The sequence below is a fragment of the Halichoerus grypus genome, chromosome 5 (genome assembly GCF_964656455.1).
Source record: "Halichoerus grypus chromosome 5, mHalGry1.hap1.1, whole genome shotgun sequence".
Taxonomy (NCBI): domain Eukaryota; kingdom Metazoa; phylum Chordata; class Mammalia; order Carnivora; family Phocidae; genus Halichoerus; species Halichoerus grypus.
In genome coordinates, this window is record NC_135716.1 from 160,020,360 (window position 1) to 160,045,744 (window position 25,385).

Below are 25,385 nucleotides of genomic sequence, written 5' to 3' on the forward strand. Positions count from 1 at the left end.
CTAATGCAGGCAGAAAAATAAATGAAGAGATAAATGTGACAACGATTCTGGAGGAAAAAGCAGAAGTAGTGACTGATAACTGGTAATAGCACCCAGGGAAACACAGTTGAAAGCCAAGTCCCAGATTTCAAGCCTGAATGGCTGGAGGGAAAGATGTTTTGTAGGTTTTAGAAGTATTGAAATTTACAGAAATGGTTGCTCATCGAAGTAAAAATGTACAGCAGATTATAGGAAGGTGATGCTGGAGCTCAAGATGGGGGTAAACCTCAGGACGCCCTCAAAGTAGAGAAGTAGGTGGGAGGCCTGCTCAACAACGTGAAAGAGCTTCGGAGAAGCCCCAGCACGCGTCCTGCGGGAGCAGGACAGGCAAGAACAAGCCTGGTTTGATTCACTCCAAGTAGCTTTTAGGAAGGAAACGCAAACTCAAGGACTTCCGGCCCTCCCCCCATTCAAAAGAAAAGTCCATTATCATTTTATTGAGCGCCTTCGTGGCATTTTGCACATCTCATGGATTCCCCTCTGCACCCATGAGAGGTGGGTCACCCCTCCACGTTCTGTGCCCAGAGTCGCACAGCTAGGAAAGGGCGGAGCCGGGATTCCACCTCAGGTCCGGCCGCCCCGAGCCCGCTCGGAAGTTCTGCTCGGGCCTTCCTCGTTCTCGGGCCGGGGGGACGGGAGGATATCGGGCGAACCTGCTGGGCCAGGCCCTGCCCCTGCCTCTGCCTCCGCGCCGGAGGCAAAACCACCGCTAGAGCTGGGGACCCAGCCTACCGCGGAGGCTGCTGCCACCGGCCCAATCAGCGTCCGCCCCGGGCGCCTCCCAACAAACGGCCCGCTGATTGGCTCGTTCTGCCATCCGCCGTGTTGCCCTGGCAACCAGGCGACCGGACGCGGAGGCCGGCCTCCGGCTACCCAGTCCCGTGGCCCTTCGCCTCCTCTGCCCGCATCTGGCACCATGTCGCTGCGGACACTACCGCTGCTCTTCTTGAACTTGGGCGGGGAGATGCTTTACATCCTGGACCAGCGGCTGCGGGCCCAGAACATCCCGGCAGACAAGGCCCGCAAAGGTGAGAGGCGCCCGGCCCGCACAGCCAGCCCCACGCCCTGCAGCCCGTCCCCCTCACCGCCGCCGCCGCGCGCGCAGCCGGAGCCCCACAACCAGGCCCCCCTGCAGACTGACCAACACCCCTGCACCCCGCGCTCCTGTAGCCAGGGACCTTTCTCACAACTCCACAGCGCCATCCGCTCAGGGCCCCTCGGGAGTCAAATTCCCCAAAAGATGTTTTCACAGCAGAAGGATTTAATACCCGCGCTAGGATATATTATTAGGGAACCTGACACACACACACACACACACACACACACACACACACACACACACACCATTTCCTCATCCCCTCAAACTGGAGAGATGATTTCCCTATCTCTCTTGACAACCAGTCCCTCCCAAATGTAGGAGACCGAGCTGCCCACCACCTATAGAAACACTGTTTGCTAGTCCAAGCAACCTCTTCCCCCACCCCTCCCCAACAGGTGCTGATTCTCCTGTCCTCTGTATGTATCCTCCATGAGCTGGAGGCCAGTTTTGCTAATTTCAGAAGCTATTTCTAGAAAGGTGGGGTTCTGAAATAACAGATGAATAAGAAGACATAAGAAAGTTTCGTTATTCACAATTATTGGAAGAGAAGGCAGTTCTGGAAATAATTATATGAGAGCTTATAAAATGCAAAATCTGTCACCCATATACACCACATCTAATCTCCAGAGAAATGACCACCCAGAACTCTCTGCCACCATTTTCTTCTTCTTTTCCTCCCTTCTCAACCAACAACTGCTTTCACCAAGTTTCCTGGGATTAAGTACGGAAGAAATATATATTTCAAGGTAGAGAAAGATATGGTATAAAGGTAACTGACATGACCCCAGATTAAAAATGTATTCTATCCAGCAATCCGTATGCTCAACTGATGTTAAACGTACATATTCAGATGTTAAGCATACATATTCAAATATTCACTATTGTGTCTGTGCAATTGAGTCCATGTCCATGCACAAAGAGATCAAAAGAACCCACTATCGCAGACCCCCTCCATTCATTCTGCACACTGCTGCCCATGAGCTTTCTAAAATGCAAATCTTGTCCATACTCCCTGCTACTTAAAACCCTTTGTCAGCTTACACTGATGTTTGGATGGAGACCAAGTCTTTGGCAGGACATTTCAGGGCCCTTGCTGACCTAATCTCTCTCCACCTCTGCAGTCCCACCTTCCACCACTGCCCGCCTCCTACTTTGTATCCTAATACCAAACTGCTTATAGGCCTACATTTAAAACATGTTCATTCACGTTTCCATGCTAATAATCCCCATTCTACCCCAAAGCTCCCATTTCTGTGCTAATGGTTCCTCGTCCATTCTGCATTATTCAGCTTGAGAATCAGCTCCTTCAGGAAGCCTTCCCACACCGGGAAAGGGTCTGAGAATACTCCCATAGTACCCCATGCATGCCTCTCCCTATCTTATCACTGGCCAGGTTGTACTGAAATGCTCTGTGGGTGTCTCCCCCGCACGTGATTATCATCTTCATCTTTGTACTCCAGCACCTAGCATAGTGTCTAGACCAGAATAAATTGGTGTTCAGTCAGTGTTTGTTGAACTGATGATCTAAATTGGCTATTTTATATGATGTTGCCGTTTCTTCCTCAAGAGGGTTCTGTTTTCCTTGGCACACATGTGCTGTCATTGCATTCGGGCTAATGGCACCACTGAGCTGACCTTGCACTGGTGGTCTGCATCTTAAAAAACGGTATAAGTTAGCAATTAAGAGCATACTCTCTGCAGCCATGCAGTTGGGTTCCAATTCCAGCTTTGCCCTTTAACTAGCTGTATGTCCTTGGAGTGTAACCTCTTTAAGCCTGTTTCTTTTTCCATAAAATGGGCATCATACATACTCACAGCAAAGTTGTCAGAATTGAATGAGATCATGTATTCAACATGTTTAGCACAATGAGTGGCAGGTGTTGGCTTTCAAGAGGGGGTCTGGGCAAGACCTTGTGAATATGAAGGGACTGGTTTCCTTTGTCTTCAGGAGCTACAGTTCTTCTGGGTTTGCTAAATACAGCTTTAGGGAGTTTCAACCATTTTTAGTAATTCACATTCACACACTCCTTCCCCCCTTCCACAGTTTAGATGAGTGTCAGACATCATGTGAGATGCTGGATGGAGCCTGAGCCAGCCCTTCTGTACATTCACTGGAGGTAGGGCTTTGCATCAGTCTCGTCCAGTAACTGCTTCTAAAACCGGGGGACATATCTTCCTAACAACACCAACATTTATTAAGCACTTACTGTCTACCAAGGACTTCTCTGAAGACCTTAATCCCCACAACTATACTATCATGTAGGTAATACTATCCCTATTTTACAGATGGGGAAACTAAAGTTAATTTGCCTGGGGTTACATAGTCAGTAAGAGGAAGCGTAAAGAATTTGAACCCAGGTCATCAGGCTCCAGAGCTCACACTCTTAGCCAGTATGTCCTTAAGTGCTACACTATACTTCCATATTTAGGGGGACTGTATCAGAATCTTTGGGGGTGCGGGGAATGGGAGGTCGGGAAGAGAGGGGGAGCCCTGAAGAAATTGTCCAATGGACCCACTGATTTTATGAAAGAAATGACAGAAAGTAACTGGCTCATGGGGACTCGTAGAAGATAGCGAGAAAACAGGGTGGAGAGTGCAGGATTCAGAAAGCTGAGAAACACCCATCTATCCCACCATGTAGAGCTGGTGTAGCTGAAGGAGCCGCTGTGACAGTTGCTGGTGCACAGAGGCCTATAAAACACGAGACACTGTAAACGAGTCCCCCATTGATGCTGTGAATGGAAATCATATTTCTTCAAGGTGTTTTCATTCTCTTACACAACTAATTGGTCTCCTGGAGGCCATGCCGTTCCCACGAGGCCATTGCAGATACTGCAGTTTTTCACCACAGTGGAGGCCTCTAGTTTGGCATTCAACAGAAAGGAAGTGCTCTCGCCATGGGGCAACTTTTGAGTGTTGCATATGAATGTTTTCCCCCGTTTTAAGCAATAGCAAGAATAATAAAAGTGCCTTTGCCTCACTCCAGTCCTCTTAAAAATACTCATAAATAAGACCCTATTACATTTTGTTTACATTCCTCATTTTACAGAAGGGGAAACAGACACACAGCCAGTAAGTGATTTTTCCAGGAGGAGCAGATCACAGTGAAGTACTGAGCAACCAAATGGTGGTGAGGTTCTGTTTTTATTTTTCTAGTTCCAATTTAGCAGGCAGCTCTGGATAGCCTTGGGCCTTCCTCCCACTCAAAATATAACTAAAGTGAAATTGGCATAAGCAAGTCATCTGGAAAAATAACAGAAAGACAGAACATGGTTTACTTTCCCCTGGATCCTCGGGAGGACCGGGGCGGGAGCGCGCAGCACTCCAGCGACCTCTGCTGGAGCTGAGCGTCATTGCCCTCAGGAGGGCGCCAACGCGGGACATGCTTTTGCCAGCTCCACTTTGTCAACAGCAGGGAGCCACTGTCCCTTAGAGTACTTGAGCCCCTTGTGGCACCACCGCCCCGGTCCTCCTGAGTCAGATGCTTAACTGACTGTGCCACCCAGGCGCCCTTGTAAAGCCTTCCTTTGAATGAGGTGTATTCTCATAGCATTAGAGAAAATGACTTCTCGGGCCTTTCAAGATAAACCCAGGGGAGCTAGTTCCGGGTTTCCTCTCCCACGAGGTTCCTCTTGGGAAGGTATAGCCTCTCTAGGGCTTTTTGGGAACTTGTTATTTACCCGTCATCCTTTTCAAAGTTTCAAATGGAAGGCAGAGAGTATTTGCATTAGACATTAATGCAAACATGCAAAGTAAAGTTTCATAGACCAGATCATTGGAATTTCTATTTTTAAAGCCTCCTTGAAAAGAATGTTCTTGCTTCATGAACTGGTGTTTTCTTTTTATATGCTTCATGTAGATGAATGGACAGAGGTGGACAGAAAACGAGGTATGCTATCTCTGGGCTGCATGCGTTCAGTCTGCATCCACAGGCTCACTCGGTCCTTCGTCATTGGGCTTACTGGGGGACCACCCTAAATATGTCTAAGAAAGACACAGGCATGAGTTTCTCTTTAGCCAAGAGACTGGTTGTACGTTAGAATCTCTTACTTAAATAAATACAGCATGTCAGATGAAAACCAAGCACACTTTGGCCGAAGGACCATATGGCACCTGAGGTATTTGTCCTTTCGTCCGTTCCAAGTTTTGCAGGGCATTAGCTACACTTCTGGGTCGGCTGCCCTATTTGATAGTCCTTAAAACAATTCTGTGACAGTATCGTGCAGCCAAAGAACTGTGCTTCGACGCCAGGGCTCCTCCCTGAGCCATTCTGCTCAGCACCCAGAGATCTCTACCGAGCAACGGAGGAACATGGAAGCAGGTGGCTGCATGCGAAGCGCGCATGCGCTGTGGCCTTGTCGTGCCGAATCTTCCATTTTCTCTTCACCCACGACTAGCAGCAAACTTGAAAAGTTTGCCGATTCCTCAGAATAAAACCTTAGCCTTTCTCACCCTTAAATGTCGCAAGGACCTTCCATCACTTGACATTTGGGTGCAGTTGATGCATGTCATCAGCCATTGTCCTCAATGTTTTCAATGCTCTCAGCCTACCAAGTGTGCTGAGGAGATGACGCGTGTAATATGTAAGAGCACGGGCATTAAAATCAAACACCCCATCCTAATTTCACTTCCACCACCAGCTGTGTGACCTTGGACTTTAACCTATCTAAAACTCAACGTTCCTCCTTGATAGAATAAGGAGAATAATTCAGAGTTGTCTTGGGGTTTAAATGAGAGAATGCATGGAAACTTCTAAGGCCAGTGCCTGGGACATAGTAAGGATTCAAAAGCTGTAACCATCCAGAAGTAGTAGCTTCTCCCTTTTACCCTGGGTTCCAAATTGCATGTTCCCAAAAACAAATGTATAGCAGAGGTAGCTGGTAAAAACTCAGTTGCTTTCATCAAGAGAATTATTTCATCAGGCCAGGCTCAAAGAAAAACCCAACTGAAGTGCTTGATACACTTTTATTGTCTTTTACCATTTCCTGTGAGCAATTTTTGGCCCACATCTTGACGCAGGGCAGAATTTCAGGCAAGAGGTGTGGATTATGAAGGCTGTTAGCATACATAATTGAATCATTGGAATTTATTTTAACTTAGGCATTACAAAATAATGAGCAGAAACTGACTTCAGAACCCAGGACGAGGAACCTGATCTGTTAAGAACTCAGTTACTAACACTTCTGATGCAACTGTGAAAATTTATTTCCTTCCCTGCCCTTAGTCTCTGTCCCTCAAAACCTGGCTCCTAGTGCATTCCTGCCTCATGAAATTATGCAAAGCTCATGCGAGTGCCAAAAACTAACACCAAGACTGACTGACAGGTCTGCTTAAACCCATTTCTCAGGTTTAACTTAAATATGACCTGGGCTACTTCTCTAGGGCAGGGATAGCTGCCAGTTCCGCTTTGTGCCCTGGTGTTTATCTCATGTCTGGTACAGATGTAGGCCCACCTCAACCAAGTGCTAGGTAAAGCACAGGGTAAGACATAAACTTGTCAATTTGTGCCCCCATAGTCTTTCCAAAGACTTAAATTCGAGAGGCGGGAGCTCTGGGTACCAGGGCCCAATCATCAAACTGCCATTTCCCCTGTGGGGTCATTTGTGTTCACTGCTCGGCCCACAGGGACAGGGTGTGCTGTACTCTTAACAACAGGAGAACTTTCTGGTTGTTAGGATGCAAGGAGCCGTGATGATATATAGCCTATTCACTTCCCAGGGGGAAAGGCTTCATTTTGCTTTTTACTTTGCCAGAGTGACTAACAATCCCCCTGCAATTTTCTTTCTTTTAGAACTGATGTATTTGGGTCTAAGCTATATTCATAGATACTGCTAGGGACTCTTAAAAGACTCTAGAGAAATGGCTCAGCACCCAGGCGAATGGCAGCTTCTGAAAGCATTGACATAATCGGAGCTGATGCGATCCTTCAACTGGAATTCTTCCTCTTGGGCACTCCTCTTTGCCCTACATAAATCCATAGAAAGTTCTTCAAATTCTTTCTCTCAAGGCCTCATGTGTGGCTTTTCATTTGTACCTATTTCCTTGCAAATTCTGCATTTGATATAGGCTATGGTAAGAAAAAGGTAGAAAACCCAGTTTCTTGCCGGTCCTTGCTTGCTTAGGTCAAAGACAAAAGACCATTCATGAAGCAAACCCAGAAAAGTTCCTATGTCTCCAAGCTGTCCACACTGGGGAAATGTTAGTGCACATTAAGGGCAAGCTGCGATGGGTTCAAATTGTCAGATGTGAGAGACACCCTGTGTTGGTAATGGATTAGGTTCTTCCTCACAAAGAGGATGGAGCCTCGAGTAAAGTCCAAGGTCAAGTGTGAGTTCAACACATCTGTAGAGAGTCAGTCATTTAGTTCTTTTGTGTCAAAAGGTGGGGAATCCCCTCCCCTCCCTCTAAATTTAAATACAATGAAGAAGCTCCCCCTTCTCCCCAAAAATGCTCTTTGAGATGCTTTTAATATTTTATTTGTTTGTTTGTTTGTTTATAAGTAGGCTCCACACCCAGCGTGGAGCCCAACACAGGGCTTGAACTCACCACCCTGAGATCAAGACCTGAGCTGAGATAAAGAGTCAGACTGAGCCACCCAGGCGCCCCAAGATTTTATTTTTTTTAAGTAATCTCTACACCCAAAGTGGGGCGCAAACTCACAACCCCACGATCAAGAGTCGCATGCTCTACGAACTGAGCCAGATGGACACCCCAATGCTGGCCTGGCCCCCAGGGTACTTCTATCAGTTACTTAAAGCTGGAGAGGTTGCCTGAAACCATGACCTGAATGAGCCACCTTGCCTTCCGTCTCTAAAATACACGGTCACAACCAATCACCTGGTGCAACCTTTGGCAAGAGAGAGGGGCATTTGTATCCTTCAGGGATAATCACTCATGTTTAATAATTGATTTTGTATAATTATTGTAAGTTATCAGTTTTCTTTCAAATTTTAATTACCGTGAATGTACATTCTCAGCATCCTTATCCTGTCACCCTTAGGCCAGGATATATCTGGCTTAATTAAGAATAATCTGTGTTCATACATACCTGTTCCTATTTCTTGTACCAGAGGGTTTTCCTAGCCTTCAATTAATATTATTTGAGTAGCACAAAATATCGAAATGAACAAGTGAATGAAGAACTAGAATTATAGACACTTTGGTTTGCACATGCCTTAGGATTTTTATTCTCACCAGATGGAAATTTTCCATTTGAACAACAATATGAGACACATCACCACAGTGTAATATCAATATTATAGATCAAATGTAGAAATTAAGACATTCTAAAATGGTGCTAATCTGAAGTACATGTCTGTAGAAACATTAGAAATGTTTTCATCTCTAACCAGTGGGTAGACTTGTCTATTTTCATAAAATGTTTTTCCTTTAAAAAGAGTCAATTACCGTTACTGGTCCCATTTTTATGAAATTTAATTTTAAGTAAAAACATTATAGATTAGCTAAACAAACCAAAAAAGGAGCAATGTTGTTTCTCATTTTAAGGAAGAGATCTAATCTAAAATGTTCATAGGAATTTTTTTAAAGAAACATCTCCCCTATCATCAAGTGAGATAATGTATGTGCAAAAGTGGTTTGTAACCACTGAAGCACATTGTCACATTTATGTTTGCTCAGAGACAGTCTCATAAAGCACTCTGGACCCTGCTTTCTATTGGGATACCTGTGTGGTTTCTCCCGAGGGAGCAGATCTCACCAGCCATCAGCATCCCCACTCTGCATAGACCCAGCTCCTGCATTCCATTCATATACAGAGAGCATTTCCTGAATAAAGCTTCCTCCGGTACTTGCTTAGCTGTATTCTCTCTTGTCTCTACAGTTCTGAATGACATCATCTCAACCATGTTCAATCGAAAGTTTATGGAGGAATTGTTGAAACCGCAAGAGCTCTACTCCAAGAAGGCCCTGAGGACTGTCTACGACCGCCTGGCTCATGCTTCCATTATGAGACTAAACCAGGCCAGCATGGATAAGGTGAGCAGAGAGCTGCCTCTGTCCCGCTGGTTGCACTTCTTGTACCTTTGGTGCATGAGCACAGACTGGGTCAAATGAGACGATGTATGCAGTGGTGCCTTGCCAAAAAAAGACACTTGTAAGTATCAGTTGTTGGTACTGAGTTCCAGAGTTAGAAAGGACCTCAAGTCATCCATCCCAACCCCTCTGATGTTCATGTCGTTCCACCTGCCCAGAGAGAGAGCTGGTGTTCATGCCCATATTCAGGAACCCACACCTCGACCCAGTGCAAGTGCCTATCCCTAAAAACTTTAATTCTGCTTCAGAACAAATCTCAGCTCTGTGATGAGGAAACCGGGCATTTTTAAAGCAAATTCAAAACTGCTCAGTCTTTACTTAGAACATGAACATATTGGGGCACCTGGGTGGCTCAGTTGGTTGGGTGTCAGCCTTTGGCTTGGGTGATGATCCTGGGGTCCTGGGATCAAGCCCGTGTCAGGCTCCCTGCTCAGCAGAAGTCCTTCTCCCGCTGCCTCTCCCCCTGGCTCGTGTTCTCTCACCACACTCTCTCTCTCAAACGAATGGATAAAATCTTTAAAAAAAAAAATGAAACATGAACATATCTGTTTCTTTCTTTCTTTCTTTCTTTTAAGATTTCATTCATTTATTTGGTGAGAGAGAGCACAAGCACGGGGAGTGGCAGGCAGAGGGAGAGGGAGAAGCAGGCTCCCCACTGAGCAAGGAGCCCGACGTGGGGCTCGATCCCAGAACCCTGGCATCATGACCCCAGCAGAAGGCAGACGCTCAACTGGCAGAGCCACCCAGGTGCCCCTGAACATATCTGTTTCTTTGGGACACAAATTATTGGGGCACTCTGCAAAATCTCCTATTCAAAAAACTCTCCTGTTCAGAATATAGGTACTCCCCTCCCTGTATGGGGGCTATACTCAGTGACTTCCTTCCAAAGGGACAGTATGGAAAGGGAAGAGAACAGCTGACTTACAGTGGAAAAATGACAAACACTATAAGGTCAATGACAATGGTGGTAAGTCACATTGGTTGTGTGTACCCTGATATAGTGTGATGAGGATAGCACTCTACCTCTGTGGTCTTCCTCCTAAAAACCCACACCCCATTCTGATTGTGAGAAAAACATCAGAGAGATGGGGCACCTCGGGGGCTCAGTCGGTTAAGCGTCTGCCTTCGGCTCAGGTCATGATCCCAGGGTCCTGGGATCGAGCCCCACGTCGGGCTCCCTGCTCATGGAGAGCCTGCTTCTCCCTCTCCCTCTGCTGCTCTCCCTGCTTGTGCTCTCTTTATGTCAAATAAATAAAATCAGACAGATAACATTTGGAGGTCATGTTACAAGTACCTGACCAGTACTCAAAACTCTCAAGGCCACCAAAAACAAGGACAGTTAGAGAAATCATTACAGCCAAGAGAGGCCTAAGGAGACCTGATGACTAAATGTTACTGGGGTCCTGGAACAGAAATAGGACATTAGGGGAAAACTAATGAAATCTGAATAAAATATGGACTTCAGTTACTTTTAATATAGCAATAATAATAATTTTAAAAGAATTCATTTTTTAGTTCCTCCATTATGTGAATGTTTGTAAGTCCTGAGGACTGACAGTGAGTGCCAAGTATACAAAATCCGTGCTCACTTCTGGCTGGTACCTGGCAACCTCAGGGAGCTGTCTCCCTTTAACTGTGCCCTTACCTCCTCTCACTTATTTCTGGAAAGCTCCTTTATCTCCTTGAGCCTCATTTTCTAATCTATAAAATGGGGATAATAATAGCTTTTTCATCAGTTTCAGGAGGATTAAGTGAGAAAACATAAAACACGTAGGCCTGGCACATAATAGATGTTCAATCAATGTTAATCATCTCCTCTGCTGCTTGCTCTTCTTCTGCCTTTGAGAAGGTTTAGGTTTCCATGGAGAAAGGTGCTCCTTTCTCCATGGAAAGGACAAATTCTGTGTCCTTTGGAATAAAAAAACCTGGATTCAAGTCTTAGCTCTACCATACTAGCTGTAGACTCAATTTACTGAATAACTCTGAACTTTCATTTCTTTGTCTTCTACCTGGTTTTATCCTTTATTCCTCTCATGGGGTCCTGTCAACAACAGGTGCTTAACGTGTGATAATGATGGCAGAGAGTCCCAAGTCTGTATCTTTAGTTTTATACATTCCCCCCACACACACCCCAGGGTGTTCCTGGGTATTCCGCTTTCCAAATGAAATATTTAGCTGCATGTTGGAGAAATGGGATCATGTAGAAAGTTCTAGCAAATGCCTTAGGATCTGAATGTCCTGAGTTCAAAGCTCATCCTGCCATTTATTACCAGCTGTGTGAAATTAAGCAAGTCCCTTCATTTTTAAACTGGGGCTAGCATCTTCGTCATAGAGTCCATGTGAAGATTAAATGGGACCAAACAAGGTGATGTATGTGAGTGCGCTCAGTACTACACTCTGTGGGTGTAGATTATCCTCCATCCTGCATCAGTCACGCCCTAGCTTCTCTCCCAGACTGGTTCCTTCCACCCCCATCCCCCAGACTGCCCTGCCACTGTCAGCGTCGGCCTTCTCCCAGGCACTAGGTGGAAAACACTGTGGTCATTTCAGACAGCCCTCATCTTCGGCCCCAAACCTACTCAGGCAGTCGCCATATGTGACAGTTTGTGTGAACCTATGACTGCAGCCTTCTGCTTCCACAAAACCTATCTTGACCACTTTGGTCCTCACCAGTGTCTCGCCTCTGATGGTTCGTGGACGGCCAGACCGCACGTGGGGCTTGCTGATATCTCATTAAGGATTGTTCACCATTTAAAATTGCTCTTACATGGTTGTAGGATTTCACACTTGCCACACGCACACATACTCTCCCCTTGACTCCTCTCAGCAGTTTAGCAACAACAGGAAATTAGGGAGTAATTCTTTTAAGATTGTATTTATATATATACTTATTTATTTGAGAAAGAGAGCTCGAATGGGGGGAGGGAGAATGAGAGAGAAAAATCTCCAGCAGACTCCACACTGAGCAGGGAGCCCAGACCGTGAGATCATGACCTGAGGCGAAATCAAGAGTTGGCCACTTGGGTGCCTGGGTGGCTTAGTCGTTAAGCGTCTGCCTTCGGCTTAGGTCATGGTCCCAGGGTCCTGGGATCGAGCCCCACATCGGGCTCCCTGCTCCACAGGAAGCCTGCTTCTCCCTCTCCCACTCCCCCTGCTTGTGTTCCCTCTCTCGCTGTGTCTCTCTCTGTCAAATAAATAAATAAAATCTTTAAAAAAGAACAGTTGGCCGCTCAACCAACTGAGCCACCCAGGTGCCCCAGGGAATATTTTTTACAGATGAGAAAATTCAGGCTCAGAGAGGCAAAGGGACATGGCCAGGGCCATCCACAACACATCGACCACAGCAGCAGAGGGCTGGTTTTTGAACTTGCTCTCCCTGAGGCCAGCACCCAGTCCAGGGCCCCACGGCTGCCAATACTGTTCCAAACATGTTCCTGTCAGCAGCATACGTAAGCTGACCAGAAATCCTGGCTTTCCCGGGAATGCCCTGGTTTATACCTGTTGTCCCAGCTTCATTATTCACATCATCCCCTTTTACACTCTTGGTTTGAGTGATAACCGACATGGTCACCTGAGCTGTATGAGATGCCCAGAACTGGTTTTCAGTAAATGCTTGACTGGACAATTGTGTGGAGGTGCTGATGTCTGCTTCTATTTTTTGTGCAGCTGTATGACCTGATGACCATGGCTTTCAAATACCAAATACTGCTGTGTCCCCGGCCCAAAGATGTGTTGCTGATCACTTTCAATCATTTAGACGCCATCAAGGGTTTCATCCAAGACTCCCCAGCCATCCTGCATCAGGTGGAGGAGACTTTCCGGCAGTTGACTGAAGTAAGCGGGGCGCCGGTTCATCACCTCTCAGCCCCATTCTTGTTCTCATTCCCCTGTTAAAAACAGCCAGATTCAGGGCACCTGGGTGGCTCAGTCGTTAAGCGTCTGCCTTCGGCTCAGGTCATGGTCCCAGGGATTGAGCCCTGCATTGGGCTCCCTGCTCCGCGGGACACCTGCTTCTCCCTCTCCCACTCCCCCTGCTTGTGTTCCCTCTCTCTGTCAAATAAATAAATAAAATCTTAAAAAAAAAAAAAAAGCCAGATTCTATGACAGACAGAACAGGATGACGGATGCCAAAGCCTGCCACTCTCCTGAAGAATCCTAAAAATCTCCAAGTCTCCATTTGGTCATATAACAGGCATTACCGTCTTAGGCCCTCTCACTGTGGGCTTCCACATGCGGAAAGCAACGACACAGGGCATGGCCATTTCCTCTTGACTTTTCTGAAAGGGAGCTGGCGGGGGGAAGGGCCCCTCCAGGTCTGGGGGGAACAGGAGAGGTGAAGTGTCCCCCTACTTGGCTGTGGCCCACTGGGGTCGGCCGCACTGGCTCTGCCGCTGCCCCTCTCAGCCCCAGCAGCTGAGTCCCTGCCTGCTTCTCTGGCTCCTGCCCCCCAGTGCCCGCCTAGCCCTGCCCGTCTGCACTTCTCACCTCACTTCTGGAAGTGAAGCGCTTCTCTCTGCTTTGCATCCGGCAGATATACGGGGCACTGTCTGCGGGGGAGTTCCAGCTGATCCGGCAGACACTCCTCATCTTCTTCCAGGACCTGCACATCCGGGTGAGTGAATGGGCGGCCCAGGAGCACGCTGCCACTGCCGTCCTAGGGAAGCAGGGTGCCAAGTGGTCAGGCAAAGGAGGGCTGAGGTTGCCCAGTTAGTGATTCCTCCATGGTTGGCTCCATGATGATAAACTTTCTGATAACAAATCTCAGCAGTTTTTAAATGGACCAAGGAAGACAATGATACCGCCATTCCTTCCCAGTTACTTTATGTGTTCCTTTAAAATATGATTTATTCTCTTCTCTGGAGGAAATGTGTTCTCAAGGCTACCAGCCTGATCTCAATGAGAAAGCCTTTTCTCAAACCATTAGCATCCTTGACCTCTCCAGTATCTGCCCCTGGCAGGAGGCTGCCCTCCCACTCCATGAAACCCACCTTTCCTGGACTCTCATGGCGCCAGACCATCCTGGCCTTGCTTTACCCCTCCCAGCTCTGTGCCCCTCACTCCTTCCTCCCCCTTTCCTTCATCTTCACCTAGGACTTCGGAGTCTCACCTACACCCTCCCCTTGCCCTAGCCCTGCCACCTAGACCCACATCTCCACCTGCTTGCTGAGCTCTCCGTGAGGAGGCACCCAGTGCCTACAATGTAAGGTCTGCAGTGAAACTCATCTCCAAAATTCCAGTCCTGCACCACTTCCAGCATCCCGATTTCTTGTGAGGGCCCCACCACTTCTTCACTCACTCAGCTCAGAAGTAGAGCGTGACCTTTGATTCCCCTTCTCTGCTCTTCATCTAAAGCTCTCCCAAGGCTGCCTTTTCAGGGTCCGCATCCTCCTTCCCCTTCCCGCTGCCCCCAGGCTGGCTCAGGCCCCCCTCTGCCTGTTGGCTGTGGCTCCCAACTGACCCTGCGTCCTGACCCTGTCAGGCCTACTTGGGACAACTCCACACACTGCTGAGCTCCTGAATGTGGGGCCTGTCTCTCTTGGACAGGACTTCGTTCCTCTGCATAAATTAACACGATGCTCAGGGAAGGATGGGTGATAGGGCCAAATGAGCCGAGGCTCTGGAGTCAAACATCCTGGCATCTGAATCCCAGCTCCAACACAGCTCCATGAGCTTGGGCAAATTATCTCTCTTGAGCCTTACCTTCTTCATCTGAAAACTGGACATGATGATGCCTTATTGCGAGCGTATAGCTGATGCATCGTGTGTAATATGTGTGGATTTGCTTGTACGTTTCCTTCCAGAAACTGGTCACAGTGATTACCTCCTGGTTGTGGAGAACTGCATGGAGGATGGGAACAGGACAGAGACTTATGTTCCATCATATATCTTTTGAACCTTTTGAATCTTGTACTTGTGTAGGCGTAACATATTCACACAATAAAATTCAAAAAAAAGAAGCAGTAGGATGCACTTAGTGCCTGATCATTATTTCCCTTCCACGGACCAGGCAAGACAAATAGATTTCAACTCAGAGGCCAATTTTATGTTTAACCCTCATGAATAATTTTATTTGCTATGGATCGAGTAATAATAACACCAATATAAATTAAGATCTCTAATAGTCATCGATTAAAATAAAAAATATGAAAGTACAAATAAGATTAAGTTTTGCATTGCTTTAAAATATTGAAAACTCTGCATCAGATTCTTATCAAAATGGTGCCTATTTAGATATTGTTTTATGGATTGTAGCGATATGAGCAGCCATATTGATTTCTCAGTTCTGACAAGATAAAATTCATTATAATGAAAAGACACTCCTAATAATAAGTTTATAACAAAATCGTTAAAATACATTAAACTACAAAATATATTAAGCTTTAATTGCTAAATAGGCAAGCAATGAAACATCAGAATGGTCATGAAGAAAAATAGGAATCACATATCCTGACGATATTCAGCCACCGCTGTGACACTTGGCTGGTCTTCCGAATCTGGTCTTGAATGGTATTTCTGCTCAGCTGCAATTTGTGCTTGCCAAGGCAGATTTTCCCTGTTTTCAAAACAGCCTTGGTAGTCTTTAGATTTGTTAGTAAAACCAACTAAAAGTCAAGAAAACACTGGTCTGATCTAACACCCCCTTGCTTACTGTTTAACCAAAGCAAACGCAAAATGCCGCATCCTGATATCCACAGCTTTCTGTGGTATCAAGAAACAACCTGAAGTGGTCTGAATGTGCTCAAGGCCCTGACCTGCACCCAGGCCTGGCCACAGACCGCCCGAAGACCACTTCCACGTGGAATCCTGAGCAGTTCTTTACAACCATCCCAATCCCCAACCCCCTCAGCCCTCCAGAGTCCTTCCAGAGTTGCCTCCGAAACGGTAGGCTCCTCAGCTCAGCCGCCCTCTCCTGTACTCTCATTCCCATTCATGCTTCCTTCCCTCGAGGACTTTCCTCGTGTGCCTCCCGTTGTTTCAGTTGTTGGAAAACATCATGCCATCTTTGCCTCTTCATAGAACGTTCCCTATCCCTCCCCTCCACGACCCGCTCTGCTTGGAAACAGTTCATCCCTGTGACACTCGTCAGTCCACCACAGGTTTATAGAGCGCACCATTTTCAGTGTTAGAGATACAGAAGTGAACAAGACCGAGGCCCTGCCTTAACGAGGTTCTACGCCTAGTAGGAATAGACAGGGAGGATAAGTAAGTCATGTTCTTGTTCTGATAACTTTAGGAAGATGGCAAGATAAGGTAAAGTTATAAAGGGCAACAGGGATGGGATGTCGCCTGCGACCAGCGCTGTCCAATAGCCCTTTCACGATGGAGAGTGTATCTGTGCTGTCTAGTACGATAGCCACTAGCCCCAGGTGGCCACTGAGCACTTGAAATATGGCTAGTGTGACCGAGAAACTGAATTTTTAATTTAGCTTAATTTTGTTTTTTTTTAAGATTTTATTTATTTATTTGTCAGGGAGAGAGAGAGAGAACACACGAGCAGGGGGAGGGGCAGAGGGAGAAGCAGGCTTCTCCTCGAGCAGAGAGCCCAATGCAGGACTCGATCTCAGGACCCCGGGATCATGACCTGGGCCAAAGGCAGACGCTTAACCGACTGAGTCCCCCCAGGCGCCCCTAATTTAGCTTAATTTTAATAGCTGCACTTGACTAGTAGCTACTGTACAGGACAGCACATCCTTATGAGAGAGTTAGAGTCGAGTCAAGGGCAGCCTTTCTGAGGACAGACATTTTAGTTGAGAACGTAACTAACAAAGACCTCAGGGAAGCACATCTAAACGGAAGGAACAGCAAGTTCAAAGGCCCTGAGGTGGACAAAGGACGACGGAGAGGAAGCCAGTGTGAGTGAAGCGCATGTAGGCAGGAGTGCTGCAGTTCACAGGTATAGTGTGCAGGGGGGCACTAACGGATCAGGCCAGACGCCAGTCCTAACCGAATTGGCACCTACCAGCTGACTTTAGCTTTATACCCTAGTGAGGAGTTTAGTTTGTTCTTAGAGTAAAGAAAACATTTCAGGCATCCTAAGGTAAGTGGTAACATGATCTGATTTGTGTTCTGGAAGGTGAACTGCATGGGGCAGGGTTGGAGGTAGGACAGCAGTGAGGACACTATTGTAGAAATCTAGGTAGAAAATGAAAGTTCTTGGCATAGGTGCTGCCACTGGAGATAGCGAGAACTCGTCACATCTGGGGTATCCCTTCAGGGCAAGAGCAGTAAGACTTACTGAGAAATTGAACGTGGGGAGGAAGGAAAAGACGAATGAAGAATGACTACTATGTTTCTGGCCTGAGCAGCTGCTGGTGCCTAGTGCCATTGACTGAGAGGCAGAGGGACTGAGGGAAGTGTATTTGGGTAGAAAAATTAATTAACTCTATCTAAGTTTGATTTGCCTATTAGACCTCCTGTTTGGCGATGTCAAATGAGCAACTGAATATGCAAATTGAGAGCCCAGAGGAGAGATGGTCAGCATACATCATAGAGATGGCATTTGAAGTCTTCTGGCTCTTGGTGGAGACTGGTCATTCTCCCTCGTCCACCGGTAGGGTGTGAGAAGCAGGGTCGGCATTCTGCCACCTGCCCCCTCACTTTCAGATCTTTATTCTCCTGCCCTCACCAACGTGGCCCTCCTCTAGTGAGGCCAGACCAGCAACTACAACACCGTGCAAACCCTGCACTCAGCACTCACTGCTGAAACTTCCTGCCAAGCCACTCACCTGTGTTCCCAGAGCGTTCTCATCCCTGGCTCACTGTCCTCCTGGCCACCAGAGCCCTGTCCCCACCCTCGGGGACACGCCTCATCCAGCACTCTGACCTCACAGCTCTGTGACCTTTATTTCCTCTTTCCATAGGAAACATGCTTCCTGCCCTCAGGAACTCATTATAATGAGAAGGGGAAAAGGCACCAAGTGCCTTGCAGATGTTTGATTTTAAAACAGGAGAGTATAAAGAGAGAGGCCACAAAGGAGGGAGTGGTCAGTTCTACCTAAGAGAATCAGAAAAGTCAGGGCGCCTGGCTGGCTCAGTTGGTGGACCGTGCGACTCTTGATCTCTGGGTTGTGAGTTCAAGCCCCACGTTCAGTGTAGAGATTACTTAAATAAATGTTTTAAAAAAGAAAAGAAAACGAAAAGTCTTCATAGAGGATCTGACATCTTTTTTTAAAAATGGGTTTTCACGGGCCCATGGGCAATAAGGGGAGGGGTTACCTGGACACCCTAGGTGAGGGACACCATCCCAATAAGGGCATGAGGCACGTAACCGCCGGGGGCATTTGGTGGTGCAGGGGTGCAGAAGGCTGCAAGCGTTCGGGTATGGCTGGAACGTAGGATTCAAGGAGGAACATGGCTACAGAGAAGAACAAGGGCCAACTGGACATTACCAGGCAGGCAGTAGAGAGCCACTGAAGCAGGGGAGGGACATGGTCAGATAGAAGTTTAGAAGAGTCTCTGCAGCAGCCCATTGGAGGAGGGATCACAACCGGGTGAGAGGGCAGGCAGCGAGGTCAGTTAGGAGGCGCCTCTTGGCCAAGTCAGAAACAACAAAGGTCTGCACCAGGGACCAGGGCGGAAAGGAGGGGCCAGATACAAGGAGTGATACTGGGGAGGCGGGGCTTGACGACTGAAGAGACATAGGAAGGTGGGGGTCAGGGGAGCTCAGACTGCTGGCTTGGTGCCCTCACGGTGTCATCCACTACGACTGGGAACACCAGAGGAGGATCCATGATGACCCCTGTTCTGAGCAGGGTGAATTTGAGGTGCATCCCACGGAACCTATAGGTGGACACGTCTAATAGGCAATGGGATAGATGCATCAAGTGCCCAGGGAAGAAGGCTAAGTGGCAGCTCGAGATCTGGGAGCCATCAGCACGGAGGTGAACACTGGGAATACATGGGATCAGCTGGGGGAAAAAAGGGTGGAGTAAGAGAAGGACAGGGGAGAGTCGCACTTACAGCTGAGGGCCAGCAGAGGGGCTGGGCAAGCAGACAGACCCAACAGTCCTGTCCAGCCAAGGGCAGGTTGTTGGGTCAAACACAGCTACACGTTGGACTGAAGTGTGTCCATTTCAGACCTGCTGTGACATAGTCAACCGTGTTAGAATTAGGCTCACAGAGGGTCCAGCACATATATATACATTCCCACGTCTCTAAATTTTCTTTCTTTTTTTTTTTTCTTGCCTCTAAATTTTCTTTCTCTGTGCTTGTATTCACATCCCTTGGTCACAGAATCTCAAGGGCAAAAATTCCTTAACAGTTGTCCAGCCAAACCCTCCAATCAAACCAGTTTACACATTCCCCCGAAAACATACCTTCTGCCCTCCCATCTCTGCTTCTAAAATGTCTTCACACCCACCTTCCTCTAGGACCAGCTCCAAACCCACAGTTAGCCCTACCACCCCCATGCCTGTGGTCATTCTCTTCAGTGGGTCACTTAACTATGCATATGCTACCCAGCATCTCCTGCTTTATACTGTCCCTTTTTCCCATTTTATGCTTGGGTCCTGTGTCCAATTAGACTGTAATACTGAGAGTATTAGCTACCATGTATTGAGCACTTACTATGTGTCAGACTCTGTGATAACTGCCTTTTCATTATCTGATTTAGCGGGTAACACTCGCCCATTGAATAGATGCTATTATTACCCCTAGTTTACCAAAGAGAAAACCAATGCACAGAAAGGTTGTGTAACTTACCAAAAACCCAGAGCCAAGGAGTGGCCCAGCCGGGGCATGAGCCGAGCCAAACTGCCAGCTTATGAATTCTTACCGCTTCCCATCGTCGTTTGTTTGCACGCAACAGACGCTTACTTTTGATGATATTACGAATATAATCTTGTAGCATTTTAGAGTTAAGGGATCTTCAAATTTATCTCATTTTACAGATGAGGAAGCTAAGATCCAATAAAACTGATTAACTGCTACAGCCTTTATGGGATTTAATCTGACCCTGACCTTGACATGAAGTATGCAAACCAGGGGGCGCCCGGCTGGCTCAGTCGGTAGAGCAGGCGACTCTTGATCTCTGGGTTTTGAGCTTGAGGCCCATGTTGGGTATAGATATAGAGATTACCTAAAAAAAAATAAAAATAAATTTTTTTAAAAAGTACACAAACCAGGGAGTAGAAATAAGCATAATGTGGTGTTTTCAGTCACATAGAAAAACTTCAGACTCTAATGCCAACCGTATCCACGTGCTCTGGCCTCTTCCCACCAGTCCAGCACATGGCCAAAAGATTGGGCTCCAGAGTCAGAAACACAAGGGTTGAATCCTCAGCTCTGCCCCCTGTGAGCTGGCTGGCCTTGAGAAAGTGCCTCAACCTCTAAGCTGCCAATTCCTCACCTGTAAAATGAAGGTTCGGATAGCTCAAGCCTCACAGATGTATGGGAAGTTCGGCAGGGAAACAAGGAATGGGTGTGGAATTAGTTTTGAATCGTGGCCCTGTCTCTTACTATTCTCTTCGGGCAAGTCACCTCACTCTGGGAGCCTCAGCTTCCTCATCTCTAAAATGGGGGTAATACAGTTCACCTGGAAGACTTTCTATGCACTTCAAAAGGTCTGTTTGTAACAACACCGTAACTCTGCAGGGCTAGTTATGCTGAGTCTTTCTGTCTCGTTGTTATAAACCCACTAGGTAACATCCCCAAGCCATTATACATTTACCCATCCTCAGAGTGCTTGTGTCTAGAAAAATATACCAAAAAAATGACAATAAGTGTATTTTTTTTCCAGGTATCCATATTTCTAAAGGACAGAGTCCAGAATTCTAATGGTCGCTTTGTGTTGCCCGTGTCCGGGCCTGTTCCCTGGGGAACTGAAGTTCCTGGACTCATCAGGTGAATTCTCAACTGTAACCGTCAGACCAACGTTGGGGTGCCAGGGAGCAAACCCGTGGGCCACCACAGAGAATGCGGCACTGCTGGGCCCCCCCTTCCTTCAGTAAAGCACGGCAGGTAGAAGGTCAGGTTCTCATCCCAGCTGTGCCACTGAGCAGACACTTGAGGCCAAGCACCCAGTTCTTCAGGATTCACTTCCTCATCTATTAAATGGTTGCTGTGAGGGTGAATAAGATAATAATGCTCTAAAGTGCTTGCACAGCACCTGGCACATAATATGCGCTTGGTAAATATTATTATTGTATTATTATTATTATTGCTTCAGCCAGCATCTTTATCTTGAAGGAGTGCATGAATTCCTTTTTGTCCCATAGTACAAAGAATAAAGAAGCCTCCAGGACTCCCCAAGCTTGGAGAACATTCCATCATGTCATATTTGTATTGTAGAATGTTCAACGACAAAGGCAAAGAAGTGAAGAAGATAGAATTCAAGCATGGTGGACACTATGTCACTGCACCAAAAGAAGGTTCTTTTGAACTTTATGGAGACCGAGTCCTGAAACTGGGAACCAATATGTAAGCAAATTCTCCCTCCCTGAATGAATTTCAAGTCTGAGGGAGGTCACTTCACTTAAAAAACCAGCTTGACTTCCGCTGTGAAAATCCCTGCTGACAAGTGAAATCATTTCCCCCTCAGATACAGTGCATGCGGAGCGCTGGCATTTTCAGAGGGCCCCCAACATTTCCAAACATAAGGCAACGCACCAGACTGAAAAGATAAATAATTGTCAGTAGCCACGGAAGAGAACTAGCCCAAACCTGTGTCGCAGTGGAGGTCAGAAAGGCGAGGCCTTCACGTAGTGTTCACATTTTCTGCAGTAAAATATGTTCCTTTGCCAGAAGAGCCATTTCCACGCAGTCTCGCAGGTATTTTTCCTTGGGAAAGCATGAAATCTGTGTGGTTGGCACCCACTCAGTTATATTCTGTACTCCCAGCACATTTCTGGATGCTTTTTAATGTCTCAAAATAGAAGTTACGCGCTCTGTTTATGAGTTAGAAGGAAGTCGGTGTGAAAGGGCTGGGCAGTGTTTTCACAATTTTCCGTTGATACCAGGTACAGTATGAACCGGCCCGTGGAAACCCACATGTCTGGAGCATCCAAAAACTTAGCTTCCCGGACACAGGTGAGCTGCTGCCTTCCTTCTTCATCTTCAGAGCTTACTTCTTGACACACAAATCTAGACGGGGAGAAGGGTGGAAACTCTAGACTTCAAAGCTAGCCAGCGTTTCCCTCATTGTCTGCCATCTTCTCAGTTCAGCCTTACAAGGACAAAGGTTTTTAATTGTAGTTTCTCATGAAGACTTCCAGTGATCTGACTAATTAGGTAATTTTAGGCTTGGCTCAACCACCATAACTAAGCCGGAACCACACAGCAGGCCACGTGAAATAGCATGGTACCAGCGCCCCTGGGCCTGTGGTTGCTGAGTCCAGCACTGCCGTGTCTTCTGATCATGACAGCGACCCTGCTCAGTGCTGCCCTCTACAGTGCTGCGGTAGCTAAGTTCAAAATGGGGTTTTAGATGCTCTGGATTCCATCTTTATAAATTCTCACACAAGTCGCTACTAGCTGGCTCTAGGACAGATCAGGAAATATTCAGTTATTTGGCAAACATTTACTGAACTACTGCTATGGGCTGGGAACCCAGGGACGCAAAGCTGGCTTAGAAGGAGAAATGGGCATGCAGACCAAGGTGTCAGTATAAGCAAAGGCGCCAAGGGACAAAAGAGCAGAGTGGTATTTGGGGGAAGCAGGGAGGCAGCGTCTCTCCCACATGGCTAGATCATAATGCAACTGAGGCAGGTGGCCAGAGATTTGCCTATACCGGGGCACTGGGGCTTGATTCCAAAGAGGCTTAAGCAGTCTGGACTTTGCCATTTAGGCAGAAGGCAGAGGGGTTTATCTCCAGCAAGGAAGAAGTAAGAGGAGAACTCTACTTTAGATAACTGGCGGCAGAGTGAGAAAAAAAAAAGACAGCGGAAGAGGCAGAGCAGGGGGCAGCTCGGTTAGAGGAGCGGGCTTGGAAGGAGGGGTGAGCGTTGAGTGGGCCAGACAGCAGCAGGAGGGACTGGATCCCGGGTGTGTTCACCACAGTCACCACCTGAGGGCAGTGTGGTAGCTCCGATGGAAGGAGGGCCCTGGGCCCCGGGGCATTTGCTGAGGCTACTTGGAAATGCCCAGGGAACTAGATTGACGGAAGAGGAAGCAATGTTCTTCTCCTTCAAGGAGGAAGGTCGTCGGAGGAGAACGGGGATGCCTGGGGCCCTCCACTCATCTTGAAAGTGTGAGAATCTCTGGTTTGCTGCCTTGCTAATAAGAGTCCTTCTGCTTCTGATGTGGATTTTTTCTGTTTGGGTTTAAGCCTGTTTTCTATGCTTTATTTGGACACAGTTCTTCCCAGGATAATTTAAACAGTTATTGTTTTGCCTGGTTCTATAATACCACCGTGGGTCTCGAGGGTCTCAGCAGGAAATGTGATCACCTTCATGTGGCTAAAAATCATGAAATTGTTTCTGCAGGAAAGCATTGCTCCTAACCCTCTTGCTAAAGAAGAGCTGAATTTCTTGGCCAGGCTGATGGGAGGGATGGAGATTAAGAAACCCAGTGGCCCTGAGCCAGGATTCCGGTTGAATCTCTTTACCACCGATGAAGAGGAGGAGTACGTTTTAAACCTGTTTCTTACAAGGCATATCTAAAAATCCTAAGTGTGATAAGAACAAAAAATGGCCATTATAAGCCAGTAACACTTATAAATATAGATGTAAAGGTCACAGAGGAAAACCCAGCAAATTAAATAACCTAGTTAAAGAAGAATCCACCAGTATTAAATAGTCTGAACCTTCTGGATTCATTCAAGAAATAGTTCTAATGTTTTACTTAGCAAAGCATAGCTGAACAAGAAGTATTGGAAGTCAAGATAATCATAGTAAGAAAAATCTGTTAAGAAACCAGAGGGGAGTCAGAGCATGATGTCTTTGGGATAAGACAGTCTCCCCCAAAACCAATAGGAAGAGTCATCCACCCAGATTTATACAGAGCTTTACAGTTTATAGAGCACCTTTGCACCATTATCTCATGTGACCCTCCTCACAGCCAAATATTTGGGGTGGGGGTTGCCTTCCAGTTCCATATCCACTGAACTAACTTTGGTGCACCTGTGTGCTTACATGGTAAGTGCCGGGGACACAAAGATGGGAGTGTAAGACCTAGAGCCTGTCCTCAGGAGCTCGCAGGGTAGGAAGAGAATGTACCGGACACAAGTTATTTCAGTGCCATGTCATAAATGCGCTAAGGGAGGACTCAGCGATTGACTTTGCACCGGCAGATGGAGGGAGTTGGCATCTGGGCTTGGTGTTGGAGTTTGCCAAGCAGAGGAAGGGGAAAAACATTGTTGGCCCAGTTCAGTACATGCAAAGGCACAGAGACAGATAAGGACTTGACTTTCTGGAGCATCGGGTGCACTGCTTGGGGAAAGGGCAGAAAGCTGAAGGGAAGTGGCAGAAGGTGAGGCAGAAAAAAACAGGCAGCGAAATTATCAGATGCCAGTGCGCCACACCGGCAGGGAGAAAACCCTAACCTTTGACCCGTTTCTCTACCACCTCCTGCAGACAAGCAGCGCTAACCAGGCCAGAAGAGTTATCCTATGAGGTTCTCAACATACAAGCTACTCAGGTGGGTGCAGGCGATTACACAAGCCAAGCGTCAGTCCCCTCCTCATCTCCTGCCAACCTCGAACGTCCCACGCCCTCCCTTCTCTCTCACCAGCATGTATCCAGAGTCCCTATTCTGACACGCATCACAGTGGCGGGACAAAAATTCAACACCATCTGCTCGGAGAAGCCGCCTTGCTGAAACACCCTTCTCAGCCTTGCCCTCTCACTTCTCCAACAGGACCAGCAAAGGAACGAGGAGCTGGCTCGCATCATGGGGGAGTTTGAGGTCATGGACCAGCCGAGGCAGAGCGCCAGCAAGGGGGATGATCTGCTTGCCATGATGGATGAGTTATAGCTGTGCTGGCCCGGCTCGCCCCCCCAAACGTCCCCTATGGGACAGGCTGCCAGATAAGGACCCTGGGGATGCTCCAGGGAGCAAAATGATGCTGCAAGTTTTATACTGAGCGTTAACTCCCATTTCTGTCTATGTTGTAACGAACTACGCAAGTCTCCCTCAAGGAGTGCCATGTCTGGAAGGCACACACATACGCAGGTTTTCAGCAAAATAGATTCTGGCTTTTAAATTGGACCTTCTCGGTTTTCTTCTGGTTTTATGGCAACCACCCAAAGCATCCTGGGC

General features: G+C 47.2%; 1 protein-coding gene across 3 annotated transcripts; it reads left to right on the forward strand.

The window, feature by feature from the left end:
- Positions 1–852: 852 nt before the first annotated feature.
- On the forward strand, positions 853–25,329 carry OSCP1 (organic solute carrier partner 1). 3 transcript variants are annotated; one of them, XM_036108110.2, is made up of 12 exons: positions 934–1,067; positions 4,189–4,269; positions 4,999–5,028; positions 8,980–9,134; positions 12,858–13,025; positions 13,723–13,803; positions 20,929–21,032; positions 21,480–21,608; positions 22,148–22,217; positions 23,612–23,751; positions 24,701–24,764; positions 24,984–25,329. In XM_036108110.2, exons 4-12 carry the CDS (start codon positions 9,003–9,005, stop codon positions 25,098–25,100), a joined length of 1,005 nt encoding a protein of 334 aa, XP_035964003.1. In that variant the 5' UTR covers positions 934–1,067; positions 4,189–4,269; positions 4,999–5,028; positions 8,980–9,002; the 3' UTR covers positions 25,101–25,329. The 3 variants fall into 3 exon arrangements, with proteins under 3 accessions (XP_035964002.1, XP_035964001.1, XP_035964003.1); XM_036108109.2 differs by lacking the exon at positions 4,189–4,269 and having other exon boundaries at positions 853–1,067; XM_036108108.2 differs by lacking the exons at positions 4,189–4,269; positions 4,999–5,028 and having other exon boundaries at positions 853–1,067.
- Positions 25,330–25,385: the final 56 nt, after the last annotated feature.

Excerpts from the sequence above, each read along its gene's own strand:
- OSCP1 (XM_036108109.2), top strand. The coding sequence starts at position 956 with ATGTCGCTGCGGACACTACCGCTGCTCTTCTTGAACTTGGGCGGGGAG. Across the intron at positions 9,135-12,857 it reads ACCAGGCCAGCATGGATAAG|CTGTATGACCTGATGACCAT; the intron begins GTGAGCAGAGAG and ends TTTTTTGTGCAG. Across the intron at positions 21,033-21,479 it reads GAAGTTCCTGGACTCATCAG|AATGTTCAACGACAAAGGCA; the intron begins GTGAATTCTCAA and ends TTTGTATTGTAG.